Source organism: Betta splendens, chromosome 13 (genome assembly GCF_900634795.4).
Source record: "Betta splendens chromosome 13, fBetSpl5.4, whole genome shotgun sequence".
Classification (NCBI taxonomy): Eukaryota; Metazoa; Chordata; class Actinopteri; order Anabantiformes; family Osphronemidae; genus Betta; species Betta splendens.
The window spans coordinates 202478-226268 of NC_040893.2; the positions used below are offsets into that span (position 1 = coordinate 202478).

At 44.1% G+C, this 23791-nt stretch overlaps 1 protein-coding gene across 4 annotated transcripts; it reads right to left on the reverse strand.

Moving 5' to 3' along the window:
• Nucleotides 1-2301: 2301 nt before the first annotated feature.
• On the reverse strand, nt 2302-18038 carry kcnj13 (potassium inwardly rectifying channel subfamily J member 13). 4 transcript variants are annotated; one of them, XM_055514148.1, is made up of 4 exons: nt 14741-18038; nt 13941-14060; nt 6485-7043; nt 2302-5038 (listed from the first exon to the last, which is right to left on the reverse strand). In XM_055514148.1, the coding sequence occupies exons 3-4, from the start codon at nt 6999-7001 to the stop codon at nt 4464-4466; spliced, it is 1092 nt and encodes a 363-aa protein (XP_055370123.1). In that variant the 5' UTR covers nt 7002-7043; nt 13941-14060; nt 14741-18038; the 3' UTR covers nt 2302-4463. The 4 variants fall into 4 exon arrangements, with proteins under 4 accessions (XP_055370123.1, XP_055370122.1, XP_055370121.1 ...); XM_055514147.1 differs by lacking the exons at nt 13941-14060; nt 14741-18038 and adding exons at nt 7200-7346; nt 9169-9569; XM_055514146.1 differs by lacking the exon at nt 14741-18038 and having other exon boundaries at nt 13941-14706.
• Nucleotides 18039-23791: the final 5753 nt, after the last annotated feature.

Genomic DNA, 23791 nt, shown 5'->3' on the forward strand with positions numbered 1-23791 from the left:
TTTGTCCTTTTTTAAACGAGAAACGGGAAAATGGTCCGTGTATGTTTCAACTGTTTGATTTTTCCCTCAGAATAAAAGCTGGGAAAACGAGAAAACGTTTTCTCATTTTTTTCCTCAAAATTATTCGTTTTTAACACTGTGCTGTGATTAAATTCCGTTCTTTGCTTAAGAGAAACAAGGAAGCGGATGTTCTTTGTATTTCATCTTCTGGACAGTTTAACTAGAAAACGGCTTGATTTCAGCCGATGTTATCTGGAAACGAAAATATAAATACATTACTTAAGTTACCGTTGAGCACCGGCTTCCTGTCGTCGTTGTACTGTGTTTCAACATAGTCTCACTTTCTTACACCGCATGTCTGGTGTCTAACATGCGCACCGTCAGAGCAAACCTTATAGCATGTGTGATAGTGGGGTGGGGGTTTCTCGTTACAATACGAAGTTACTGACTACTTTGCCATGACAGCCAACCCAAACAACCACGTGCTGTGTTACCGGCGTGTCCAGACACATTAACAGGTCCTCCGGTTCTAAAACATTCTAAAACGACGCGTTTTCTCTACTTCCCAGTTTTTATTCTGGAGGGAGAAATCAAACCGTTAAAACGTACATGGACCCGACACTTAAACACGAGGACATACTGTATAAAGACAGCAGCGACATCAGTAATTGACAACAAACACTAGCGTCCATTGATAAATTGATCTAAGGCCTCTGCCTATGAATAAGTGGCTCCTCAGCACCATCGTTGGAACGTCACATCACTGTCTGCTTCAGACGGTGAAGCCACTTCCCCGATTCTCTTGTTGCCTGCATTTGACAAGCATACATTTCTGGTTAAGCACTATCTGGACACATCATCTGTCATTTGGGCTCTTACGTTTCATTCATTTCATTCAGTCAGATCAAACTATAGGTCATTGCGGTCTGAGTAAATTTTAAGAGTTTGGTTAAACTTAAAAGCTGCTATTACGAGAGAACGACTTAGTTTTTTGTTCTCTGCGTTTTTCTCAAAAAGAAAAATCAGCTTTAAATCCAACTCTGTGCCTTGTGTCGCAAAAACAACAACACTTGAATTCCGTTTGTCGCTAATATCAAGAGATGACGAAACAAAACGAAAATCCAGTTTGTTTTGTATTTTTTCCTCATGATCAACAAACCAGAAGACGAGTACAGATATACACATAAAATACATTTATAACACAGATTGCTGAATAAATATAGATTGCTATTTTATGTTATTATACTTATATTGTCGTATTGGATTGGCTGGAGGAGGGACTGTGTCTCTCGGCTGGCCTGGGAACTGTGTAAAAACATCAGCCGCTTTGGCAATTGACAACAAACACTAGCCCTCACTAGCGAGCAAAGACGCATAATAATCTATAATATTTAAAAATGAACTACTCTACATTTAATGATACAATACCCTGACATCGTTTTTTGTGCTTAATGTGCAGACACAGATAGAAATGTCAGACCTCACGTCTTTGCGCCACCTGGTGGTTAACACGAGACTAGCACACTGATTTTTTTCAGCTGGCTGCAGGATTACAAATCCTTAGTCGGGGATGCACCCGTTGCGCGCTGGCGATGCACACGTACTGCAGTAAAAAAGGTTGTCGCTTTGAAGTGCTACGACTGTATATGTAGCTATGTAGGACAATACATTGATCTTGGACTTGTTTATTTAGCGCATATTACAAACAAAGCGCTTACTGCCATTATTACAAACCTGTATCCAGTGGACCAAACACCTCGCTGTCTGTGTTCTGTGTTAAAAATCAGTGAAATATATCCCATGCAGTCACTTTAGCTTGGCCCTGTTTCACAACAACAAATTGTTTTGTTTTGCGCTTAAGTACAACAAGGACAAGGAGGCTGGTTGAAGCAGATGATATACTTGCAGTACACCACCAGATTTCACTGTTCTGTGTGGTTAATTTTTCTGGCACAATCAGATGGACCCTGCGGAAGCATTATGAGGCTTCAGCTGCCATCCCTAAGTAAAACGATATTTAGGAAACAGCGGAGAGTAACGCCATACACACGTGGCGGCAGCAAACCTCAGTAGCCAGTAGGGATGCAATACGTTTACTGTCAGTCAGCCAATCCCCCTAAACTTGTTCCAGAAACACCATGTTACACATCTTACTGTTCCCTCTGTAAAGGCTGTGACAGCTGGACATCCTGATGTAACGTGAAGGTTTTAATAGTACTTCTGCTGTAAAGAAGGAGATGTGGTCTGGAAGAAGCTGGTGGTGTGTGCACAGCAGCACAAGAGAACCTTCCACCGCTGAGCTTGTTTAGAAAATATTTATTTAATGTACACTGTACAAAGGCACTGAAGCATGGGAGATACATCCTTCACAATCACATTTAGTGGAACATCTCGTTACATGATTTTTTGCTTAAACCACATAGATAAGACAGTGATTCTCTTCATATTGACAGCCTTTAACGGGACAATAATTCAGATGCACCTTTACTACATTTCTTCCTGACTCTGCTAAATCTAGAGAAATTTATCATTTCACATACTCAACATAGTAAGTTAATTTTTGCTTTTTATAATGATTTAGACAATGATTCTTCTTTTCAAAATAAAGGCACTAATCTATAAATCAATGAGCTGTCGACATCAGTCACTATGGAGTCATCTGATGGCCTTGTTCCACTGGGGAACATCCACCGGAGCTCATCATGACAGTGGAGTCGTAGCCACCTGGTTATGTAGGGATTATTGTGATCAGCTCTGCTGCTGTGCCACAAAGATGATCAGTAACCTTTACTGCCCTGTGCACCTCCAGGCCTACCCCTAGAGCTGGGTTTAGGATGAAGGACTGGCCCAGACTGGGGCATTACCTTGGTGATGAGCCAACATGTGCAGCCTTGTTACATTGGAACTAGTTGCTTCCAAATGTCTAAAGGCCTGATGGTCAAAGTACAGGACAGATCAACTTTTGTTCTGTTCCTCCTCACACTTCTTTATCACCTCCTGTCACAGTGCACAAACAACCTGTTTACTAATGGCACATTTCTAATACTGAACTGTATTTGTATTTACTTTGTATAGCAACCCGATGAGGTTGTCAGACGACGTTATGTGGACTTTAGGTCAGATTTGAAAAACACCCCCTACCTACCGATCACTAATCATAAAGCATTTCACTGGTGGTTACTGATCGTGGTTTATACCAACGTGAGGTGAGCATTTCAGGAATGTGATTTTTTGGAAGACATTTGGATGCAGCCATCTTCCCTCAGCTCATTGTCAGGCCTCAGGCCTGATATGCTGCAGCAGTGATGGGTCAAAACATGTGAATGCTGACTCTGTATATTCCACTCTGTTCATCAAACTGTCCATGTCCAAACCAGCATGACACAGTAAAACCTACTGGGACATAACATAAGGCATGTGCAGATTCCAGCATTAGTTTAGTCATTGGCCTGTCTGTGGACATTTAAAAAAGGAACTTCTTCATTTAATCATAGATAAAACATCTTGTGTGAATATAGAAACATATATACACACACTGAGGCTTTGAGTTGAAGATGACGTTTGTCTACATTTACATACTGGGACAGGAGGACGAGCTGACGCACATCCCAATGGTCTTAGACACAAATAAGAGCAGCATGGTCCTTCATTTTTAATTAGTCTCAACTTCATTAGTGTAAATATTTCCTCTGGTTCCCTGGTTTTGGTCTGCATCACGTCCTTAGGGAACATGTGGCCAAGGCTCAGGAAGGCGTTGGTGAGTCTACTCTCATAATACACACAATCCAGAACTACTGAAGTTGTGCAACAGAAGTAAATCCCACTTTACACATTAGTAAAGGCCTCATTAATCTTTAAGTTTCACATTCACATACATTTGCTACTGGACCTGCTTGTATTGAGAAAATATTGAGAAGATTCAAGATGCGTGAATCAGAGAAAAGAATAGCTTTACACTAAAAACGCCTGCTTATGTTTCAGCTCTGTTTAATGCAGCTCCTTATGAAGTATTTAACAGAGCACTGCTCATGACCTGCCCTTTCACAGTAACCCCCCAACCACCCACTAATCCGTCAGAGCAGCTCCTGTCTTGAAGGTGCAGTGCTGTCAAATGTGAAGGAGGCCTTTTGTGAGTCATCCTGCGCTTTTCTCCCCACTGAGGTGAGTTTTAATGACGTAGCTGCGAGTTAGTGAATATGTTGCTATGGGTTAAAATCATCAATAGACCTTGATGGCCACACACAAAAACGAGCCCAATAGTTAACAGTTACAGTAAGTTCTGGGAAAGGGTGGTTGGTTACGCATTCAAAGCGATAAGGTGGGAGCATGAGTTAGTAGGAAGCCAGTGGGGAATTAAATGTATTTTCAAGTGTTAAATGCAGAGTCAACTACTCAAATCAAGCAGCTTCTGACAAACTACCTGGCCCCTTCCCTGCCCCGTATTTCTCTGATTCTCCCCCATCTTACTCCATCCTATCGCTGCCATCTCCGTTGATCTGCACCACACAGTCCTTGTTCAACGGCTCCTTGGAGTGGGCTGTGTCAAAGTGCTGGCTGTTCACCATGTACCTCCCCTGGGCGTCCAGGCCCAAGGCCGGCACAAACCGACGCTCAAACTGGATTTCCTGGCGCAGGTAAGAGGTCCTCTTCTGACAGGAGTCGCCAGTTCCCTCCTGCAGGGCCGACAGGAACACCACCACCTCGAAGTGGTTGGAGGTGCCCTCACACAGTGCGGGGAACAGGGGGCTCCGGCGGTCCAAGGGATGGAAAAAGGTGAGTGGGAAGATGAAGAACGGACAGGGCTCCTGGCCCAGACTGTCCAGGCGAAAGTCCAGAGAGGTCTGGTGCAGGGCTTGGCCTTCGTGCTCTTCGTAGAGGACGGCACTCAGCTTAACATCCACCAAAGGCCGGTGCAGGAGGTTGGTGGCTCGTAGCATGAGGCACGTCTGTCCCTGGTGCTGGCCCACCACGGCTTGGGGGCTAAACTCAATGGCTCCCGCTCGCTTCTGGGGACGTGCGATCTTGGCTACAAACGCACCTAAAAGGACAGACACAACAATGTCAAAACACAGTAACATAGATAGCCACTTAACCTTGTTACACGCTGGAGTGGAGGCAGGACGCCTTCGTCATATCGCACCTACATCAAATGAGGAACCCAGGCAGAGAGACTCCCTGAGAAGCAGAGCCATCACCTGCTGCACTGCTGCCGCCCAGGAGCTAATTGGAGGTTTCACCCTTTTAACTGACTTATAAATCAATTATGAGAAATTTATGTCTTTGACAACACTACCTCCAAGAATCAGTTGATTCCAAAAGCTGCCTCAGCATTCATTACATTGTACACACACATTCACCTAGGGATCTGGAGACCACCTCTGGGCCTGGTGATGGGTTCTGCTGGACTCACTCAGGCTGGTTGTAACCTTACCCTCCCCAGGTCTCTCCCAGTTACTGGCCTATATACATGAATCAACACCATGGTGGCAGCTGTAGGTCCCACCATGATGAGGTACAGCACAACTTGCTGTACCTCATCATGGTGGGACATGGTCTTTATGCTGGGCTTTCTTTATTTTTGTTATAGTTATAGTGGTTATCATCAGTCTCTATTAAACTTAACTGCAATAAAAAATTGTAGGGTTATTCATCAAACCACAATAAGAAGAGCAGCAATCTGCAGAAAAAAACAGCTTGGTAATTATAATTAACATGTAGAAATAACAATCCAGTGACAAACATAAACAATCCTAAATTAATTTAATATAGACTAACTAAAACGAAGCAACAGATTGGTAGAAAACCCTAATATTTAGTAGAAGTTCACAGGATGTGTCTATAATAACTGGATTCAGTGTGGGCTAAATTAATCCAGGAGCAGTTTAATCATAACATAGGCAACAGAATACATCTCTTTTGGTAACAAGACTGGGCTTTAAAGTCAAGCGAAGTTCATGAGGATATATGGAAAATCGTTTAACCCTCATTTTGGTTTTGTGCAGCCTTCTGGTCCCAGCCTGTCACATGGCCACGTATACAGACAGCCCACATGCAGAGGCAGACTACGACACTAAGCCATGGATTTTTATGAGATGACTGTGTTTCTGTTTGTTAAGTTACAGAAAAGGTAAAGAAGCAAAGCATCAGCTCTGGTGTAGGTGATAGTCACCTACCCACGGGTGTAGTGTAATACCAAGGAATGTCCAGCAGAGGTCACCCAGAAGCAATCAACTCCTCCCCAGTGCTGAACCTCTTAGCTCAGCATCTATATATATATATATAGTATGTTATATATATGTTATATATATATAACAACTATGAGCGGTTTGGCCACATGTGGTCACATGAAGTAAACTACCCATAGGATGTTTACAACATCTACTGTGTCAGTGTGTAAAAGCAGGTAGGAAACAGACCCATTCAGCAGGTTTTAATGTCTGTGATGAAGCACTGATGTGTGCGTGTGTGCAAAGACCAATCGTACCTGTGATAAATGCTTCCAGCATGAGTCCCAGCAGCATCTGCACAGCCAGTAAAGCTATGGCACTGGGACAGTCCCCACTGGGAAACATGGTGCCATAGCCAATGGTTAGCTGAGTCTCCAGAGAGAAGGAGAAGGCGGCCGTGAAGCTGGTGATATGCTTCACACAGACCACGTGGCCCTGTGGGGGAGCGTCATGGTCCTGCACTGCCAAATCGCCATTGAGGTGAGCCAGTAAGTACCACAGACAGGCAAACAGCAGCCAGTGAGTGAGGAAGGAGGCACAGAAGGCCAGCAGCACCCATCTCCAGCGCAGACCCACCACCAGCCCCCACAGATCCTGCACAGCCAGCCTCCAGGTTCTGCTCGATGTACTGTGCCACAAGCCCGAGGGACACAGTTGGGGGCGCAGCGCACAGTGTCCGTCCTTGGTGACGAGACGTTGGCGTGGCGGAGAGGACAAGAGGGGAGAGGAAGCTGCCTTCCCACCCAGAACACTGCTGCTAGATTTGGTTGTCATGACTGCAGCTGGATCTCAGCAGGGTTGGAGCAAGGTGTGATCCTGAAATGAAGGATGACAGACACAAAAGGATGCTGAGCGAGTTCAAAGACATGGACCCAATGTATCTCTATCATCAATTTACAACATTACTCCCAAACTGGTACTAAGATTAATACACTAACGCAGTGAAAGGTTTGCTTCTGCTGGTCTGCTTACATCTTAAAGCAGAACCATTGTGGGACCAGATGTATGTGCAGGCCGGTCGGACAGGCAGACAGCTAGAGTCTTGTCCTCTCCAGAGTTTCTATTTCTATGTCAATATTGTTGCCAGGAGATTAGAGCAGGTCCCAGCTGGGAATCTGTCTGAGGAACACAGCGACATGCAGAGTAGGAATGTGTCTTACATCTGTGGGGAGCTTTAAACTTATTGCACTGCATGGCTCTCTGCTCCTCTTCAACAATTACAACATATATTTTCCACCACTTTACACAAGCATACATTGTGCACATGTGGCTGCTTTTGATGCTTTAGCTGTGAACCCTTCACACAGACGCAGGGTGTAGGAATGGCAGGTTTAAATGAAGCGCTATAGGAGAGGCTTATAATAACAATAATAAGAATTTCATGGTTTTTAATCAGTGAAAAATACAAAACTTCTTCAGTCAGTTCACAAGCGGTCAGCAGCAACCTGAGTACAGCAGGAAGCAGGAGGGTAAGCGCCGCGCGGCAGCTCTGTGCTGCTGAGACTCAGGTCTACCTGAACTGTGACTTGAGACAAAACATATGTAGCCAGTTTGGCCCTACCAACGTCTGTGAAGCTGCTGCGGTGTGTCTTTAGTGAATGGGAGGCGCCGGCCTCTGATTTCACTGAAACTCATTCTTGGTTTAGAGCTTCTGTGTTGATTGGTGAACAAGCATCTGGTGCCTGGCTCAAAGGGCCAATTCTCTTAGATTAGTTCACTAGTGTACAACACCAATATCCTCAGTTCAGTGTGTGTGTGTGTGTGTGTGTGTGTGTGTGTGTGTGTGTGTGTGTGTGTGTGTGTGTGTGTGTGTGTGTGTGTGTGTGTGTGTGTGAGACAGCTGTGCGCATGCATGTCTCCCCCCGACAGCTATCATACTAATATTACGTGGTACCTAATGTGGTAGCTCGACGTCAGTTGTTGTGAACGAGTGTGAACACATTTCAATGCACACAGACACAAACACACTGATGAGGTTTTATTCCTGGAATACTTTCTTTTCAGGTCTGATGGTGAAGTCAAGACTGAGCCTGTGAGAAAAAAAGGGTCCTCTGCTGCAGACAGACTGTGGTTTATACTGTCTGTGTATATAGAATCGTACAGCTTCTTTGTTCAGTATTTTAACACTGAGGTAATATCGGAGTTTTATATGTTGAACAATACATTCACTCAAACTGTTTGAATGAGATTAAATAAATCTCCTGTTGCTCAAACAGAATCATATTATAGTTTACTCTTCCAACTATTTTAACGGCTGCTTCAAGTCAACTCTTATATTTGTAAGTCCAATGATGACGCAAGCTGTTCAATACACTAACCGCCTAAGTCGTCCGTGGGCAACAGTTACACAACATGCAGCCATTGATCAAGACAACAGTTGTGTGTGAAGGCAAACTGCCTTGTCCACTTTGAGCATGTTTCTTGACTTTACATCTCATTTCTTTATTGTCATAGGAATTAAAAGAATGCGTCCAGGACGCGCTGCCTGACATACAACCACGCAAACAAAAAGCACTTTGTGCAGCGTGACAGCTGTGAGGAGCATGAAGCCCCTGAGGACGGAGTGTAATATAGCCAGTCTCATCAGCCATTTTCCCCACACTGTGCTCGTATCTACCCTAACACACATCCAGCAGCCTGGTGGCTTTGTGGCCTGCTCCAAGGAGTGTTTTATGTATTTTATGTGCTCGATCACTTGATCACGCCATGAATTCGTGTGAAACAGAAGAAGCCACGTTTGATCATCGCCTTGCTAGGGTGATTTCAACTGTCCTGACTTTCACATGCCCTTGTGGTCTGAGCCTCAGTCACTGTCCAAGTCCACTTCAGTCACTGCAGCATTAACACTGGTAAAACCCACGTCAACATGTGAACATGCTGATCAGTTCACAGTTATCAGTCACTTATTGTCCTGGTATCAGTGGCTCAGTTCTGTACTTACCTGGAGCTGGAGTCCAAACAGGGGCCCTCTGGCCTTCTCACCTAGAAGCTGGTCTGAGGTCTGGCCAAGTGGGTAAAAGGGGCCAAAGCAGATAGATAGAAGTGCCACCAGTCCCTGGTATGGACAAGGTGTAAATCCCAGAGGAGTCCCAAGCAGAAAGTGATAGAGCGTCACCCCCAGATAGGTTTTCTTGGGGTGGGTGCCAGGACTGAACACGGCGCTCTCTGCTCGTCCGATGTGCAGCTTCCAGCTCCGGGGCGAAAATGATTCAATTGGTCACATTACTCTGCATGGAGCCTATTAGTGTTCCCGGAAGAGAGAAGAGCGAGGGAGAGGGAGGAGGGGGAAGAACAACACCTTGTCACAGTTCATTCAAAGAGTTGCTTGTTGCTGGTTGGTGTCCCGCAGACACTGGCTCTGCAGACAGGGTGGTGCATCTGTGTGTGCGAGCGTGTGCATGCATGTACTGTATGTGCAGGCATGTACAAGCTGCCAGTCCTCACTTCTAATAGCACATCAACTTCCAATGTGTCATGTGCTGCTTCAATTACACGTCTGTGATTTTGCATATTTGGACCAGCTGTTAAGATTAGCCTCATTCATTAGCAAGCGTTTTTTACAATAGTTAACATATTAACCAAAGAGCTTCGCAGCTTGTGACAACAAAGCACTTGAGCCACATGACAGGAGGCTAAATGTCAATAGTGCTTTTTGACCCTGGAGTTGCAGGACAGTTTGTTGGTAGGTCCGCTAGCACCAGATCAGCACTCACACGGATGCTTCAGTACAGTATCAGACTCTGTGTTTGAGTCTTTGTGGTTCCTGAGCTCGAGTCCTAATGTTGGATGACCACCACTGCACTAAATGTGTTCACAGCCAGGTGAGCCGATCCTCCTCTGGTTAAGGACTGAGGCTTTGATAGAGCAGATGATCCTGATAACAACAGGGGGATGACGTCAGATCAAAGGGTTGCAGTGTGCGTGACCCAGTGCATTGTGGGAGCTGCCTGTCAGCAATGGCCCCTCCAGGCCCCTGTCGTCCTGCTGCCTGTGTCAGAATGTGAGGCGCTGTAGCTGCTTTATTCTGGCTGTGGCTTCATTCTCTCTCATTAGTCTGAAGAGTGGGACATGGCTCGTTCACCTACCGCTGGGAATCTTCATGTTCACTCACTCCCCACTTTTGTAGTTTTTCTCCAAGAGGGGAAATTACAGGCTTGAATGATTCTCATACACATGTGAGAACATGGGACATAGTGTTCATGCTGCTGTTTGTCTTTTTACTCAGTCACTCAAACAAATAAAGGTGCTTTCCTACGTTTGAGTTTGTATGGTTTTTTAAATTCCATCCACCCCTCTGTCAAATGCAGTCAAAAAGTGTGACATGAGTGAAAGCTTCAGGTATCACATACTATACATTTAGGTGGGCAGATGGTCGTGTTCTGGCTGAGCTCTCAGCTTATTTAATGTTCTGTACAGTTCGTCAGTCTGGACCTCTCATGACATGCTGTGTAATTTGTAGGACTTGCATGTAGGCTGCTGTAGGTTGCTGTAGGTTGCTGTAAGTTGCATTAGAATTTCCATTCTTTCCATTCCAGGTTGCTTTAGGTAGCCGTCGACAGGTTACCGTAGGTTGACACATTGGTTGGTTGGTTTAGGTTGATTTGGGTTACCATTGGTTGCTGTAGTTTGCTGTATGCTTTCATACAGTAGGTTGCTGTGCAATGCTTGGGGTTCAATGTCTTCAAAAGACATAAAAACAGACTTTCCATTGAACACATGATGTGATTTGTTTTTTAGAAGCAACATCAACATTAATCTCTAAGGCCCACGACAAAGCAACTGTGTTAGTACTTCCTGTAGGTCAAGAGCTTGAATCATAGGTGAGTGTTGATCCATTAATGTCCTGATGTGCAATCATAGCTCACACACAGTAGGCAGATGGTGATGATGAAGGTGTTCAGACCTCTTCCTTCGAAATGCTCAGTAATGTTAACATCAGGTTTTGAAAAACATGTTTCTGTAACTTTACTGCTGCTGTCTTTATTTTATGTCTTGTTTGGATTATAGTTGATGTCACGTAAAGATTTAAAGCATGTAGAAGAAGAAGTTACTTATTGCTTGCACACTAAGACAATGGACTAAGACAATGGTGTGTGTGTGTGTGTGTGTGTGTGTGTGTGTGTGTGTGTGTGTGTGTGTGTGTGTGTGTGTGTGTGTGTGTAAAGCTTTGTACTGCACACAATGTTTTTGCTCTAGATTTGACTTCTGACCTTTTCACCTTTTTGAAACAAGGTTGCTTTTAATTGCCTTGGGTTGCTTTAGGTTGCCGTAGGTTGCTCTAGATGTGACTCCTGACTTCTTGACCCTTTTGAAACAAGACAAGTAGACTATAGATGTAGGAGCCATAGAGTTTACACACTGACAGTGTCTCGTGTCCACTCGCCGGTCACACGGTTGGAACGTCTGACTAGTCTCAGAGCAGAGCTCTGTACACACAGAGACGGACAGTGTTCCACATGATTACAGACATGATCACTGCACTGTGCTGGAGTGCGTAGCTAACCGCTGGCAGGTTAGGATCCACTACAGTTAAGCTTGCAGCAGATTCTTTTCATGTCGGGGCTTGTGCAGTGACCTTGCAGCCTTGACAGTTTCTACCAACGTATGTAAGCTACTTTAAATATTTCTAACTTTGAAGAACATTTTCATGTGAGCCTGTAGAGTTTGGCTCCTGCTCTCAGCCCTCTCAGCAGGAGGATGGGCACTGCAGGGGCCCATGGGGTTGTCAGTTAGAGAGCTGTCACCTCTGAAACCTTAGCTTAAACCAACACAACATAATCATAACTACTCATTTTGTCATATTCAATATGAAAAGCTACTTGTTAGCTTATGGCTAATTGTAAAGATTGAGTAGAATTAATGGCCCACTGGTATTATTTTATCACCCACAGATTCCATTCATAATCAGTTGAATGTCATTAAACTTATGCAGGTTTTTAAAGAACCAGTCAAGACACTGGAAAGTGGGACCCGATTCAATGCACAGAGACACTGAGCAGGAGATTAGAGGTGAAGGTGTCAGGTCCTCATCATCTGACAAGTCTGATCTGAGTCCCAATCATAGGTTTTATTATTATTTTTTCCTCCCAGGTCATAGTTTATTCTATTCAAACCGATAAAGGCCTGAAGCATATCATCAAACAATGACAGGTTTTAATTTGGAAGCCTGACTTTCACTGCTGAGTTTTAGCAAGTCCAAACAAGTATCATGGAAGGAATCTGCTGGATGCTGCCAGAGCGAGTTCACACAGTTAATGATGCAGCGTGTTAGACGGTGGGCTGTTAGACATAAAGAGTTGTTTTACTGACAACCTTTCAACCTTGTGACTAACAAATGAACACAACATGCAGTCACAAGCCTATGTACCATTAAATATTATGTACAGCACTTATAGCTTTTCCTTTAGGCTGTTTGGACAAAATGAGTCTATTTACTTTAGAAATTCAATCAGATGCAGGCTGAGGGGAGGCATTGGCGAGGGATTAATATTTAGACACACTGTTCAAAACATCAGAGGCTGACATGATTGTTGAGGGAAACAAGACACTTCACACTAGTTCATCTCTTACTATTTGGTTAGTGGAGTCCTGCAGCCAAGACATTCTGTAAAAGAATCAGGTCAGAATTATATATTATTCCTGTGTAGTCTCATTGTGGTGGAAAATGATCATTCATGTCCAAAAGCTGAGTCAAGATCCTAGTTCTGCTTCAATGTGCCCTGCTCATCCCACAGCTGACCACCTGGATCAGGTGTTCAGTCAGACACAGGACCAACAGACAGCAGGCGTTTAGTGTCTGATTCAGGTCTTGTGGAGAGAAGCTACTGATGGAACTGGACTGGGTTCACATGGGCCTCTTGAGAAGCTAAGCTTCAGCTCTGCTCTGATCCAAGAGTTAATGCTGCCCACTTCAGTTATTCACACACAGATTTATTTAATAAATTTTATTTCAGTAACACTCGCACTTCTTGTGTCAAGTCACAGCTGAACCAAAGACATTGTCTGGAGCTTCTCACTTAAACATTTTACCATTTTATGGTGACATGGGTCTCTGAGTCTGGAGGAGTAAAGCACAGAGGCCAAGCTGCTGAGGTCCAGTGTGACGTTTCCATGGAGAACTCATATACCAAGACGTTCTACAGAACTTTGTGCTTCCCTCCTCCATGCTACTTACAAGCTTCTGGGATACTGTTTTCTGTCATGAATCTGTAGTTTCGGTTATGGTTTTTCTGCCATTTCCTGTTTTATATTGTCTACTTCCGGTTTTGTTCTGTTTTGGTTTAGTTACAGCTTATTCATCCATTCATGTGATCTCACCATCTGCATTCAATTAGTCATTAGCTCTACTATTTATTCACTAGTACTCACCTTGCTCCTCGCCAGATTGTTTGTTCATGTTCTGTTGTTCAGTGTTCCTGCATTCCCTCCAGTAAGTTTATGATTTTTTGACTCATATCTGTCCAATTGTTCCTTCCTCTGTCTTAGCCCTGTGTACCTTTGCTGGAGTTGTTCTGGATTATTGGTTTCTGAGCATTGCCTGCCTGACCCTAACTTTGCCTGACGTTCTTGGACCTGTCCCTATTAAAAGAGCTTTTACTCCAGTCCTGTCTATGTTCACTGCATTTGGATGCATCTTCCCTGCCGTTCCTGACACTTTTCCAAATAGACCTGGCATCTTCCCACACTTTCAACAGTTCCAGTAGCTGGACTCACTGTGTTTGATGTGCCAATGTGACCTCTGATGTCATGTCTTCTGTCTGTCTCTTTTCTTTTCTTTGTGAATGACCACTCGGAGCTGCTCTAGATGTTGGTAACAGCAGGTTTATTCAGCAACTGTAGTTTCACAAGGGAAAAGGGAAAAAGGCAAAACAGGATCATGTGCTGTGGGCAATCTGCTTGTACACGCTCCGTCTCTGGGGAAATCCTTCGCGCTTCTCAAGATTACCCATACATAGTTCACAACTGTCTATAATGAGATCATATAGTGGACTGTGTGTTTATGAATAAGATAAAAATAAATAAACAAAAATTATCCTAACCTTACAACAGTAAAGAATAATTAATACGAAATAAAACATACCTACAGTGTAGCTTACACTGGACCGTTACCCTTCTTATATTTTCATACAATATGAATCACTTAACAACAAATTACAGCTCTAATTAAAGCATGTAACTGAGCCAGATAACAAATATAATATCTAGCAATAATGACATACCTGTAGTTTCACAAGGGAAAAGGGAAAAAGGCAAAACAGGATCATGTGCTGTGGGCAATCTGCTTGTACACGCTCTGTCTGGAGAGACAGCACCACTAGAGTTAGCTAGCTAGCTTAAAGCTTCAACATTTTAAGCCAAAACACAGACAAAATGGTTCATAAGTTAACAAAACCATGGTGAACACAATTAACATACAGCTACCATCAGCCTCATAGTACTGGTAAAACTTTCATATATATTTTTTTAATAAATTTTACACACTTTGCCCACGGGCACATTCACAGGCACGTTACCTCTGGGGAAATCCTTCGCGCTTCTGAAGATTACCCATAATCCCTTGTACATACATTCGGTATTAAATACAACACTTTACCAGCAGGTGGCGAATTGCCCCTTTTAGCTGGATTTAACCAGCATACACTTTAACTATGTTACACCAACAAAGAATCTATGAAATAATGTAAGAAAGCAGACGGTGGCTACCAGAGCAGTTTGAGCTTCCATAGCAGCTCTGCGGGGCCACAGTTTGGCCACAGAAATAAATGTGTTAGGTGCATGTTCTTCACATGGAAATGCTTTTCTGCATACACATAATTTTCCCAGCCCACAAGGGCTCACTGAGGCAGGTTTGTGATCTCAGAAAGATCCAGATCCAGGGTTGTGCGCAGACGTTTTTAAGGACAGTGGCCCAAAACAAAAGAAGGGCAGTTACAAAATATCCAAATGAAAGACAAAGAATCTTTCTGTAATAATTATAAAAACATTATTATAAAGTATATTCACAGTGGGGAGGTATGGGAACCACAGGCCAGCTGCTCCAAGGTCCAACACCCTACCTATTGAGCTACCAGGATCTACATGTCGAATGTAGAATGCCTTTATTAGTCCCACAGCAGGGAAATTTCATCAGCAGCCAGCTTGACCGGTGCCGAATCCGACAGTGGAAGCAAGTTGCAGTACAAAACAATACAAAACAAAAACACTCGCACATACAGAGGCACACAGTATAAGTGGAAACCTTGCTGGAATTTTTTCTTAGATACATTGGGACAGATAGATAAGGTCGGAGAGCAGACGGTGAGACTGTAAGGTGTGTGTGTGTGGGGGGAGGGTTTATTTACTGAGATGTTACTTGTCAGACCATCAATCCGGGCCATCCTCTCATGTAATTCCATCAGCCGAGTAACCATGGCCCCCAGGGGCGTTTGCAACACCACGGCCAGTGGACATGCCAATGAGCCGGACGCAGATTTTCCAATATTTCCGATAAAGCAGGGCACTGCCAAAGCCAATTATGATTAGCCCTGTTATCAAAGTCCAAAATATGAATAGATCCTCCACATCCTCGATGGACAGTGGCTCCAGACACATGGGGCACCAGGAATTCTATCCGTCTCGCATGTAGCCGGAGGCAAGAGTCCCAGAGGGGAAGAGTGAATCTCCCAGAGATACTTTTCTTTGTGAGAAAACCTTATCCAGTGCGCTGAGTGACCAGTTGATTAGCTTCATGTTCAAAAATAGAAAAAAAATTATAAAAAAATTATTCCAGAATAGCAGATCAGGGTGCTCAGAAGAGACAGGACAAGGACACTGCAAGCAAAGTAGAGTGGGAGCAGAGAGAAAACACGTCTGCACTCCTCAAGAGGTGGAAGTATATATAGCTGCTTTGTTCTTTTGCTAATGTTTTACCTTAATGTTTCAGTGCCAAGTACTATCCGGTCATGTTGGACTTCTTTTAAATCAGGAGTGTCAAAGTGATGCCAACGAGGGCCGCTGCCCTGCTGGTTTTCCACCTCTCCCCGCCCCAGCTCCTACTGATTACCTTGACCAGGTATGTTCAGTCAATGACAAGCTGAAAAAGCCAACTGACAACTGACTGATCAAGGTAATCAGCAGAGAGAGCTGGAAAACCAGCAGCGACACTGGTCCTCGAGGCCCGGAGTTCAACACATGTGCTTTAGATCATCGATCTTCACCCACGGACTGGTTTAATGCCACACAATATTTTCACAAACCAGTCTCTATGGTGTGGTGGAAATCATGCGATTTGCATAAAAGCTGCTGTTTTCTAAATATAGTAATAAACATAAATCCACTGTGTATGCAACTTTTTTGGAGTGTCCTCTTAACATTGCGTAATAGGCAGAATGCTTGGTCCCTTGCCCCACTGCCCTAGATGATTTCAGCCCATGTCCTCCTGACTGATTATGCGACCAGGTTAAATGTGGTATGAAGCCACACATTTGCTGTTTAAAGTCATTGTAAAAACAAGACTAACTGTAGTATGAGCATATCTCCAGGAGGTGTCAGTGTTGTTAAAACAGAGAAGGCCCCAGAAACTGACAGTACCTGCTGTGTAACAACTGATAGAGAGATAGAGAGAGGACTCTGCGAGACAGCTCTACCAAGAACACCACCAAGAACACAGGCACCCACAGGGGGTGTTCTCAGCTGCATCCTCTACACACTGTTCACCCTGACACTGTGTAAAATGAAGTTCTTCCTTTTCTGTTCACGGTGAAAGTCAGAAGGATGATAAACAGTAATTATAGAGTGCATATATAAAGTGTAAACAAATGATTTCATAGAGTATTATTAAATACTTCTATTCCCTGGAAATTCTCTACATCCTGGAAATATACTGTATACTGGACTGTAAAACTGTGTATAACATCACAACATGTTATTTTTCAAACACTACTCTTTTATTGATGGAATCTAATTATTTTTTCCCATACAGTAGTAGTTTTAGCTACTGGTTGTGCAGAGAAGTGGTTGGACTCTGCACAGATGTAAACAGGCTTGTTCCTTAATTTGATCATACCTAAAAAGCTTTACCTTTCAGTTGGGTTTCACGTCACACCTGTAAAGAGCAGGCTCATTAGGACTGAGGGTGATAAGATGGACATCAACAGGTTTGAAGAACAACCAAATCAGAAAGTGCAGTGAAAGATTAATGGGTTCAATCTCAGGCAGAATTTGGATCTGTGACTAAATACTTCACAACCACACTGAGGTTGTTGTATTATCCCTGACATGTGGCAGAATGTCTCAGGAGAACCTACCTAATGGTAATTAATACATTTCTGCCTGTAACAGGTCGTTTTACATGGCCTGATTGAAAACAAGACATTTTACATGCCAAGAAAAATCTATAACTAAAATGGGATGAATTTACTATAAATACAACTGATATATAGTTCTTTAGTGTACTTGATTGTGAATGTATCTAGTTCATTTATATAGAGCCAATACAGTGTGTGGAGGCATTGTGTAGTAATTAGGTCTGGTGCACAACTAATAAAGCTAAAAAAATGTGTTTAGTGTCAGTTCACATGCAAAATCTGATCAAGGCACAAGTAGGTTACCTCACAGACTTACAACGAATACAACAATATAGAAAACCCAGCAAATCACACAACAAAGAATAATACAAAATAATAAAGGTTAATAAAGAATATTAAAGAATAATGGATAATAATGAAGCAGCAACATGGATGGAGTATTGTGACAACAGAAGAACAATGGATGGAAGGCTACCCTCTAGGACTACAGGTGGAGTGCTGGTTACCTTATGCCAAGTAATAGTAGTATCTACTGTAGACCAACCAGTCGGGTAGCTTCTTGCCCTGTATAACTGTTTGAGGGTGTAGCTAATAAAGGAGCAACGCAGGGGGGATGAGTTTGAAAATCTGCCATTTGATTTGCCCTGCAGCTGTCTGGGTGAATGTCCTCCCCAGCACCTCTAATCTGTGTGGGTCAAAGAACCATGTGGCTAACAGTCCAACTGAAACTTCACTGTCTCTAAGCCAGTTTCTCACTACCTCCCAGGTCAAACTGAATATTAAAAATAAGTCTTTTATTCTTTCTAAACCAGGCCACTGGGGCAACCTCACCTTATTCAGATGAGCACACAAAGGCTATAGATTTCAGCAGAAACAAGAAAGAAAAAGAAAAAGTTGTGTGAGATTAGTGAAAGAAAAAATCTACTGTCTCCTTACTTGGAGACAAAAGAGTCAGGAATGACAACACTCCTGTTTTCATGCTGAGGGCTCTCTCTGCTTTTTCTGCCTACAGTGTGTGTGTGTGTGTGTGTGTGTGTGTGTGTGTGTGTGTGTGTGTGTGTGTGTGTGTGTGTGTGTGTGTGTGTGTGCGTGTGTGTGTAGAGAATTTAAAGGTTGTCAAGCCCCATGACATGCGAATAAACCTAAGGTTCATCATATGCAGTTTGCGGACGAAGGTTACAGCAATACAGACTCTATTCTAGGCGTACTGAATGAATGTTTTATAAAGATTAAACTAGACAGCAGTTTAGTCTACAGCTGACATAAAGAGCTGTTTGAAAGGGCAGGCAGCGGCCGCTATGCGCTGGGTTTCTACAGGACCTGGAGCACAACCGTCACCGCTCCCTGCGGATTTAAAAGCTGGTCTTTACCACCTCTTCTGAGCCAGCGATTCATTCTGCCTTAAGCATGCAACGAAAGACAACTATTGTATATACTCTGCATATTCTGGGAGCATCTCTTTGTGCAAAAAGTTGCAGTTTGACCCGTGGTGCGCTGTCGTGAAAACTTTCTCTTTACCAGCTAATTCGCAAATATGTCCACAGGAAAATCTTTTTCTGGGTACTTTACCCAAATATGTTGTTCTAGGGATGGTAAATCACGAAGCCTTTATGGGGAGGACTAATCTAAACTCATTTACTTTTACCCATACCAACTTGGAGTTTCTGGCACTTTGCCAGAATGGGCGACAGATTCCCTCTAAGCCGTTTCAGCCACATTTTGAAATTAATTTGTCCGTCAGAGAATATTACAATTTATTCACATGTGGTAAATTCTGTTCCTCCTATGGAGTTATTTCTGTCCATTGCAACAAATGTCAAGTTGACCGTGGTGTCAGGTTGGCCACTAAAACAAATAAACTGTTGCAGCTGAGTAAACATGGACTTTCGATGGACACGTAGGCACTCGCTGGTTGCATAAACAACACAGCTTTAAAAAGTGGGCATTGGGAGATGTTTCTTAGAGTGCTTCGCAGAGGGTCTGCTGCAGACACCCAGCTGACCTTTTTCGACCTCTCAGTTCTTTCTGCAGAAGAACAAGCGGGTGAATTCGGCCACCACCTCTCTCATGATTATTCTGTGATTGTACTATTTCATTCTATGTAATAAATTCATGTGTTAATTTGAGCATAAAAGTTGAGTCTGTGTGAACTCTCTAACAATGTCGGAACATCAAAATACACGACAACAGCCACAGGACGTGATCTGAAAGATCAACCACTGTGCTTCAATAGACAAGATTTTGAGGGCGGCTACACTCTGTTCTGTCTCCTGTCAAATCAGGCTTTCTAAGGCTTGAAATGAGATTCAGTAGTTGTGCCGCGCTGGAAAAGAACGATTCATTTGGATTTTCACCAAATTTTAGTTACTGCCCACAGTCCATTTTGCATTTTCTGCACAGAGGATCTCAAACGATATATTATAATAATAAACAGCTGCAACATCCTTTGTCTGTAGTATGTGGTCAGCATTGCATATATTATTTGGTTAACAGGGCTTGCGGCTTATCCTATCAAAGCATATTATTATTGTACCGCTCCAAAGTTGTCAGAAATAATCTTGAGTTTGCAGAAAGATATTATGAATGCATAACCGATCATGCAGATGACTATGAATGTTTTCTGAATGTCACAACTTTGGGCTTGTTAAAGAATGCTCTGAGAAAAGTAATATTGTTCAATAAACTCTTTTTCTTTATTCAAACGCACACCTCTGTTTTTATGAAACCTACAAGGTAGTGTTGATTTCACATTGCTGCGCTTACAAGGTGTCACATTAACATCATTACTGAGTACGGGGGATGTCTAAAGAGGGGACAACAGAGCGGGGCGTCTCTTCTTTTTCCGCTTCGCAAGGGGGACTTCCACGTCAGGGTGGCGTGGTGTTTCCCGCCATGTTAACCGTGTATCCACGGTTAACATTCAGCAATGCGATTAAATGCCAGTTTGCATATGGACTTTACAAGATCCATTGAGCACACAGAGAGAATAGCTGTTAGCTGGCAAGGTCCACTGGACACTAACACTTTTAGGAGAGGCAGATTTTTCTTTAAATGGTCTGACATTATTGTTTTATTTTCTCCCCGGTAAATACACGCAGGTTTGGTCGTGGGGCAACAGTCCTGTCCTCAATCTGAAATGCTCTGGGCAGTAAAGCGTCAAATTCACCAATAAGTAACCATGAGGCGTCTTTGTTGCATTATCATAACGCTCCATAAAATAAGCTTTGTGTCTGGGAAAAGTCTGCAGGGCCAGCACAGACGTTTGAAGTTCATCTTGTGCGCCCTGCTGTAAATGCAGAATTGACGGTTTTGTTTGGGCATTGTCATGACATTGTCATCCCTGGCTTCTATCACCACAGGCACCAATTGACGCCAACATCTCAAATGTCCATATCAAAGAACCACGAGTCCACTTTGTTGATCTACCTGAAAATCCCTCAGGATTCTACCTCTGCTTATCATGCCAAAAGGAAAGGCTGTCACATTTATCACCAAGAAGCTGTCTCTCCCAGAACTGGGACCACCAGCCATAAAATGTGGAATGTGCTCATCAAAGAGAACTAGAAAAAGTAATTTCTCGAGAAATTACGTGGGAGAGCTGATCTGCTGCCGCAACGATGACAAACGCTGATTAAGCTGCTGACGTCAAAAAGTTGACTACGTCCAAAAGTTGACTACGTCCAAAAGTTGACTACGGCAAAACGATGAAAACGATAAAAACAAGAAAACGTTGACAAAGTTTAAAACTATGACAAAAGATGGCGATTAAAAAGATGATGATTAAAAAGATGACCAAGGTCATACTATGACAATATTAAAGAGATGACAATGATTCAAAAGTTGACCAAGGTTAAAAGATGTCAAAGATTAAAAAGTTGACAAAGGTGCATTGTTGACAATCATAAATAAGCTGACTATCTTTTTGATTTGAAGTATTTGTAAAGCATTACCTAACTGTGTAATAGTTTAATAAGTAGTAGAAATTTACCAATCAGAAACAAAAATCTTGCCATTTAAGGTAATGAATTACATTGGTGCTTTTATTTTGAAAGGATTTAGAGGTTGTGTGTGGGCAATTACTAAACTATAAAATAGTCGTTAGATAGTCATAATTTATCATTCAATAGCAAGAATAGCCCTATTAAAGCAAAAGATTTAGATTTAGCCCTTTCAGAATAAAAGCACCCTAATAAGTTTGAGTGGCTATTTACTGAACTCTAAAGTAGTCTCATTAACGATTGGTAAGTATTCAGAACCACAAACTTTCTAATCAATCTTGCTATTAAAGGTAATAAATTGTAATTGGTGCTTTTATTTTGAAAGGATTTAGAAGAAATGTGTGGGGGTAATAGCGTAACTGTCAATTAGTCTTTAAATAATCATAATTACCCATTCAAAGGCAAAAACAGTGCAGTTAAACCTAATAATTGGCATTGGTGCTTTTATTTTGAAAGGATGTAGAGGAAGCACGTGTGGGTATTATTACTAAACTGTTAATCTATCTTTAAATAGTCATAATTACCCATCTAAAAGTTGAAATATTGCTATTAAAGCTAATTATTTGGCTTGGTGCTTTTATTTTGAAAGGATTTAGAGGAAGTGTGTGCTTAATTACTACACAATCCAATAGTGGCCAAGACAAGACCTGCGCGGAACTGGGCTGGACCGGGACAGGACTCGACTGTACTGGGACAGGACTCGACTGAACTGGGGTCTGGACGTGACTCGACTGGACGGGGGCCGGGACTAGGCTCGACTGGACTGGGACGGGACTCGACTGGACTGGGACGGGACTCGACTGGACGGGAACCTGGACTGGACTCGACTGGACGGGAACCTGGACTGGGCTCGACTGGACTGGGACGGGGCTCGACTGGACTGGGACGGGGCTCGACTGGACTGGGACGGGGCTCGACTGGGCTGGGACGGGGCTCGACTGGGCTGGGACGTGGACTAGAGACTGAACAGCGCGCGGCTGGACTGGAGACTGAACAGCGCGCGGCTGGACTGGAGACTGAACAGCGCGCGGCTGGACTGGGGACTGAACAGCGCGCGGCTGGACTGGGGACTGAACAGCGCGCGGCTGGACTGGGGACTGAACAGCGCGCGGCTGGACTGGGGACTGAACAGCGCGCGGCTGGACTGGGGACTGAACAGCGCGCGGCTGGACTGGGGACTGAACAGCGCGCGGCTGGACTGGGGACTGAACAGCGCGCGGCTGGACTGGGGACTGAACGGAACACGGCTGGACTGGAGACTGAACAGCGCGCGGCTGGACTGGAGACTGAACAGCGCACGGCTGGACTGGAGACTGAACGGAACACGGCTGAGCTGGGGACTGAACGGAACACGGCTGAGTTGGGGACTGAACGGAACACGGCTGAGTTGGGGACTGAACGGAACACGGCTGAGCTGGGGACTGAACGGAACACGGCTGAGCTGGGAACTGAACGGAACACGGCTGAGCTGGAGACCACGGAGACAGGGGACCGCATGAGTGCAGGAAGTCCTCCCAGCGGAGTAAACGTGGAGCTGGGCAGGCTGGTGCAATCATGATGGTCCGACGGGGCTGGGAGGAGGAGACCGAAGCCATCGGCGGTGCGACTGGGGCTGGCGTGGCCCGAGCGGACGGCGTGGAGGCGGGTGTGGTGCGGAGTGCGCTGCTTAACTCCCCAAGACGCGCGCACAATTGCTCGTAGAGGTGACGGACACTGGAGCGTTCTAGCACGCCGTCCTCGTCCTCTAGGGTCCACACCGCCACTTCCACAGTGCTGCGCTGGGCTTCCGGGTTGGGCGCCCTTCGGTAATCCTCCGCGAGGATCGAAAAATAATGGCGTAGATCGCTGGGTAGCTCGGCGCATATAAACTCCATTTTCCCCGCGGGTGAATGGGACTCGCCGCCAAAAACAAAACCCAAAACAAGAAACAAAAACAGTCACTGACCTAGACGGAGGCTGGATGCTGGCTGGGTCCAAGTCTGGCCAGATCGTTCTGTCAGGAACGCTCGGATGAGGACCCAAATGCACAGCGTACACAGGTTGACGGTGATCAAAAGGTGGTTTATTCCGGTTAGGCAGAGACGGCGTCAGGGACAGGCAAGGTCGGTAACAGGCGGGTACAACACCAAGGCAGACAGAACAGGCAGGGATAAGGCAGGCTCAGAATCAGCAGTCCAGAAACAAGGTATGTAAAACACGGCCGGACAGGATCAAAGAAACTGGAAGCTATGACAGGTACACACAAACAACGATCTGGCGGAGAACTAAGGACACAGGTGGT

Excerpts from the sequence above, each read along its gene's own strand:
- kcnj13 (XM_055514148.1), bottom strand. The coding sequence starts at position 7,001 with ATGACAACCAAATCTAGCAGCAGTGTTCTGGGTGGGAAGGCAGCTTCC. Across the intron at positions 5,039-6,484 it reads GCTGGAAGCATTTATCACAG|GTGCGTTTGTAGCCAAGATC; the intron begins GTACGATTGGTC and ends CTGTCCTTTTAG.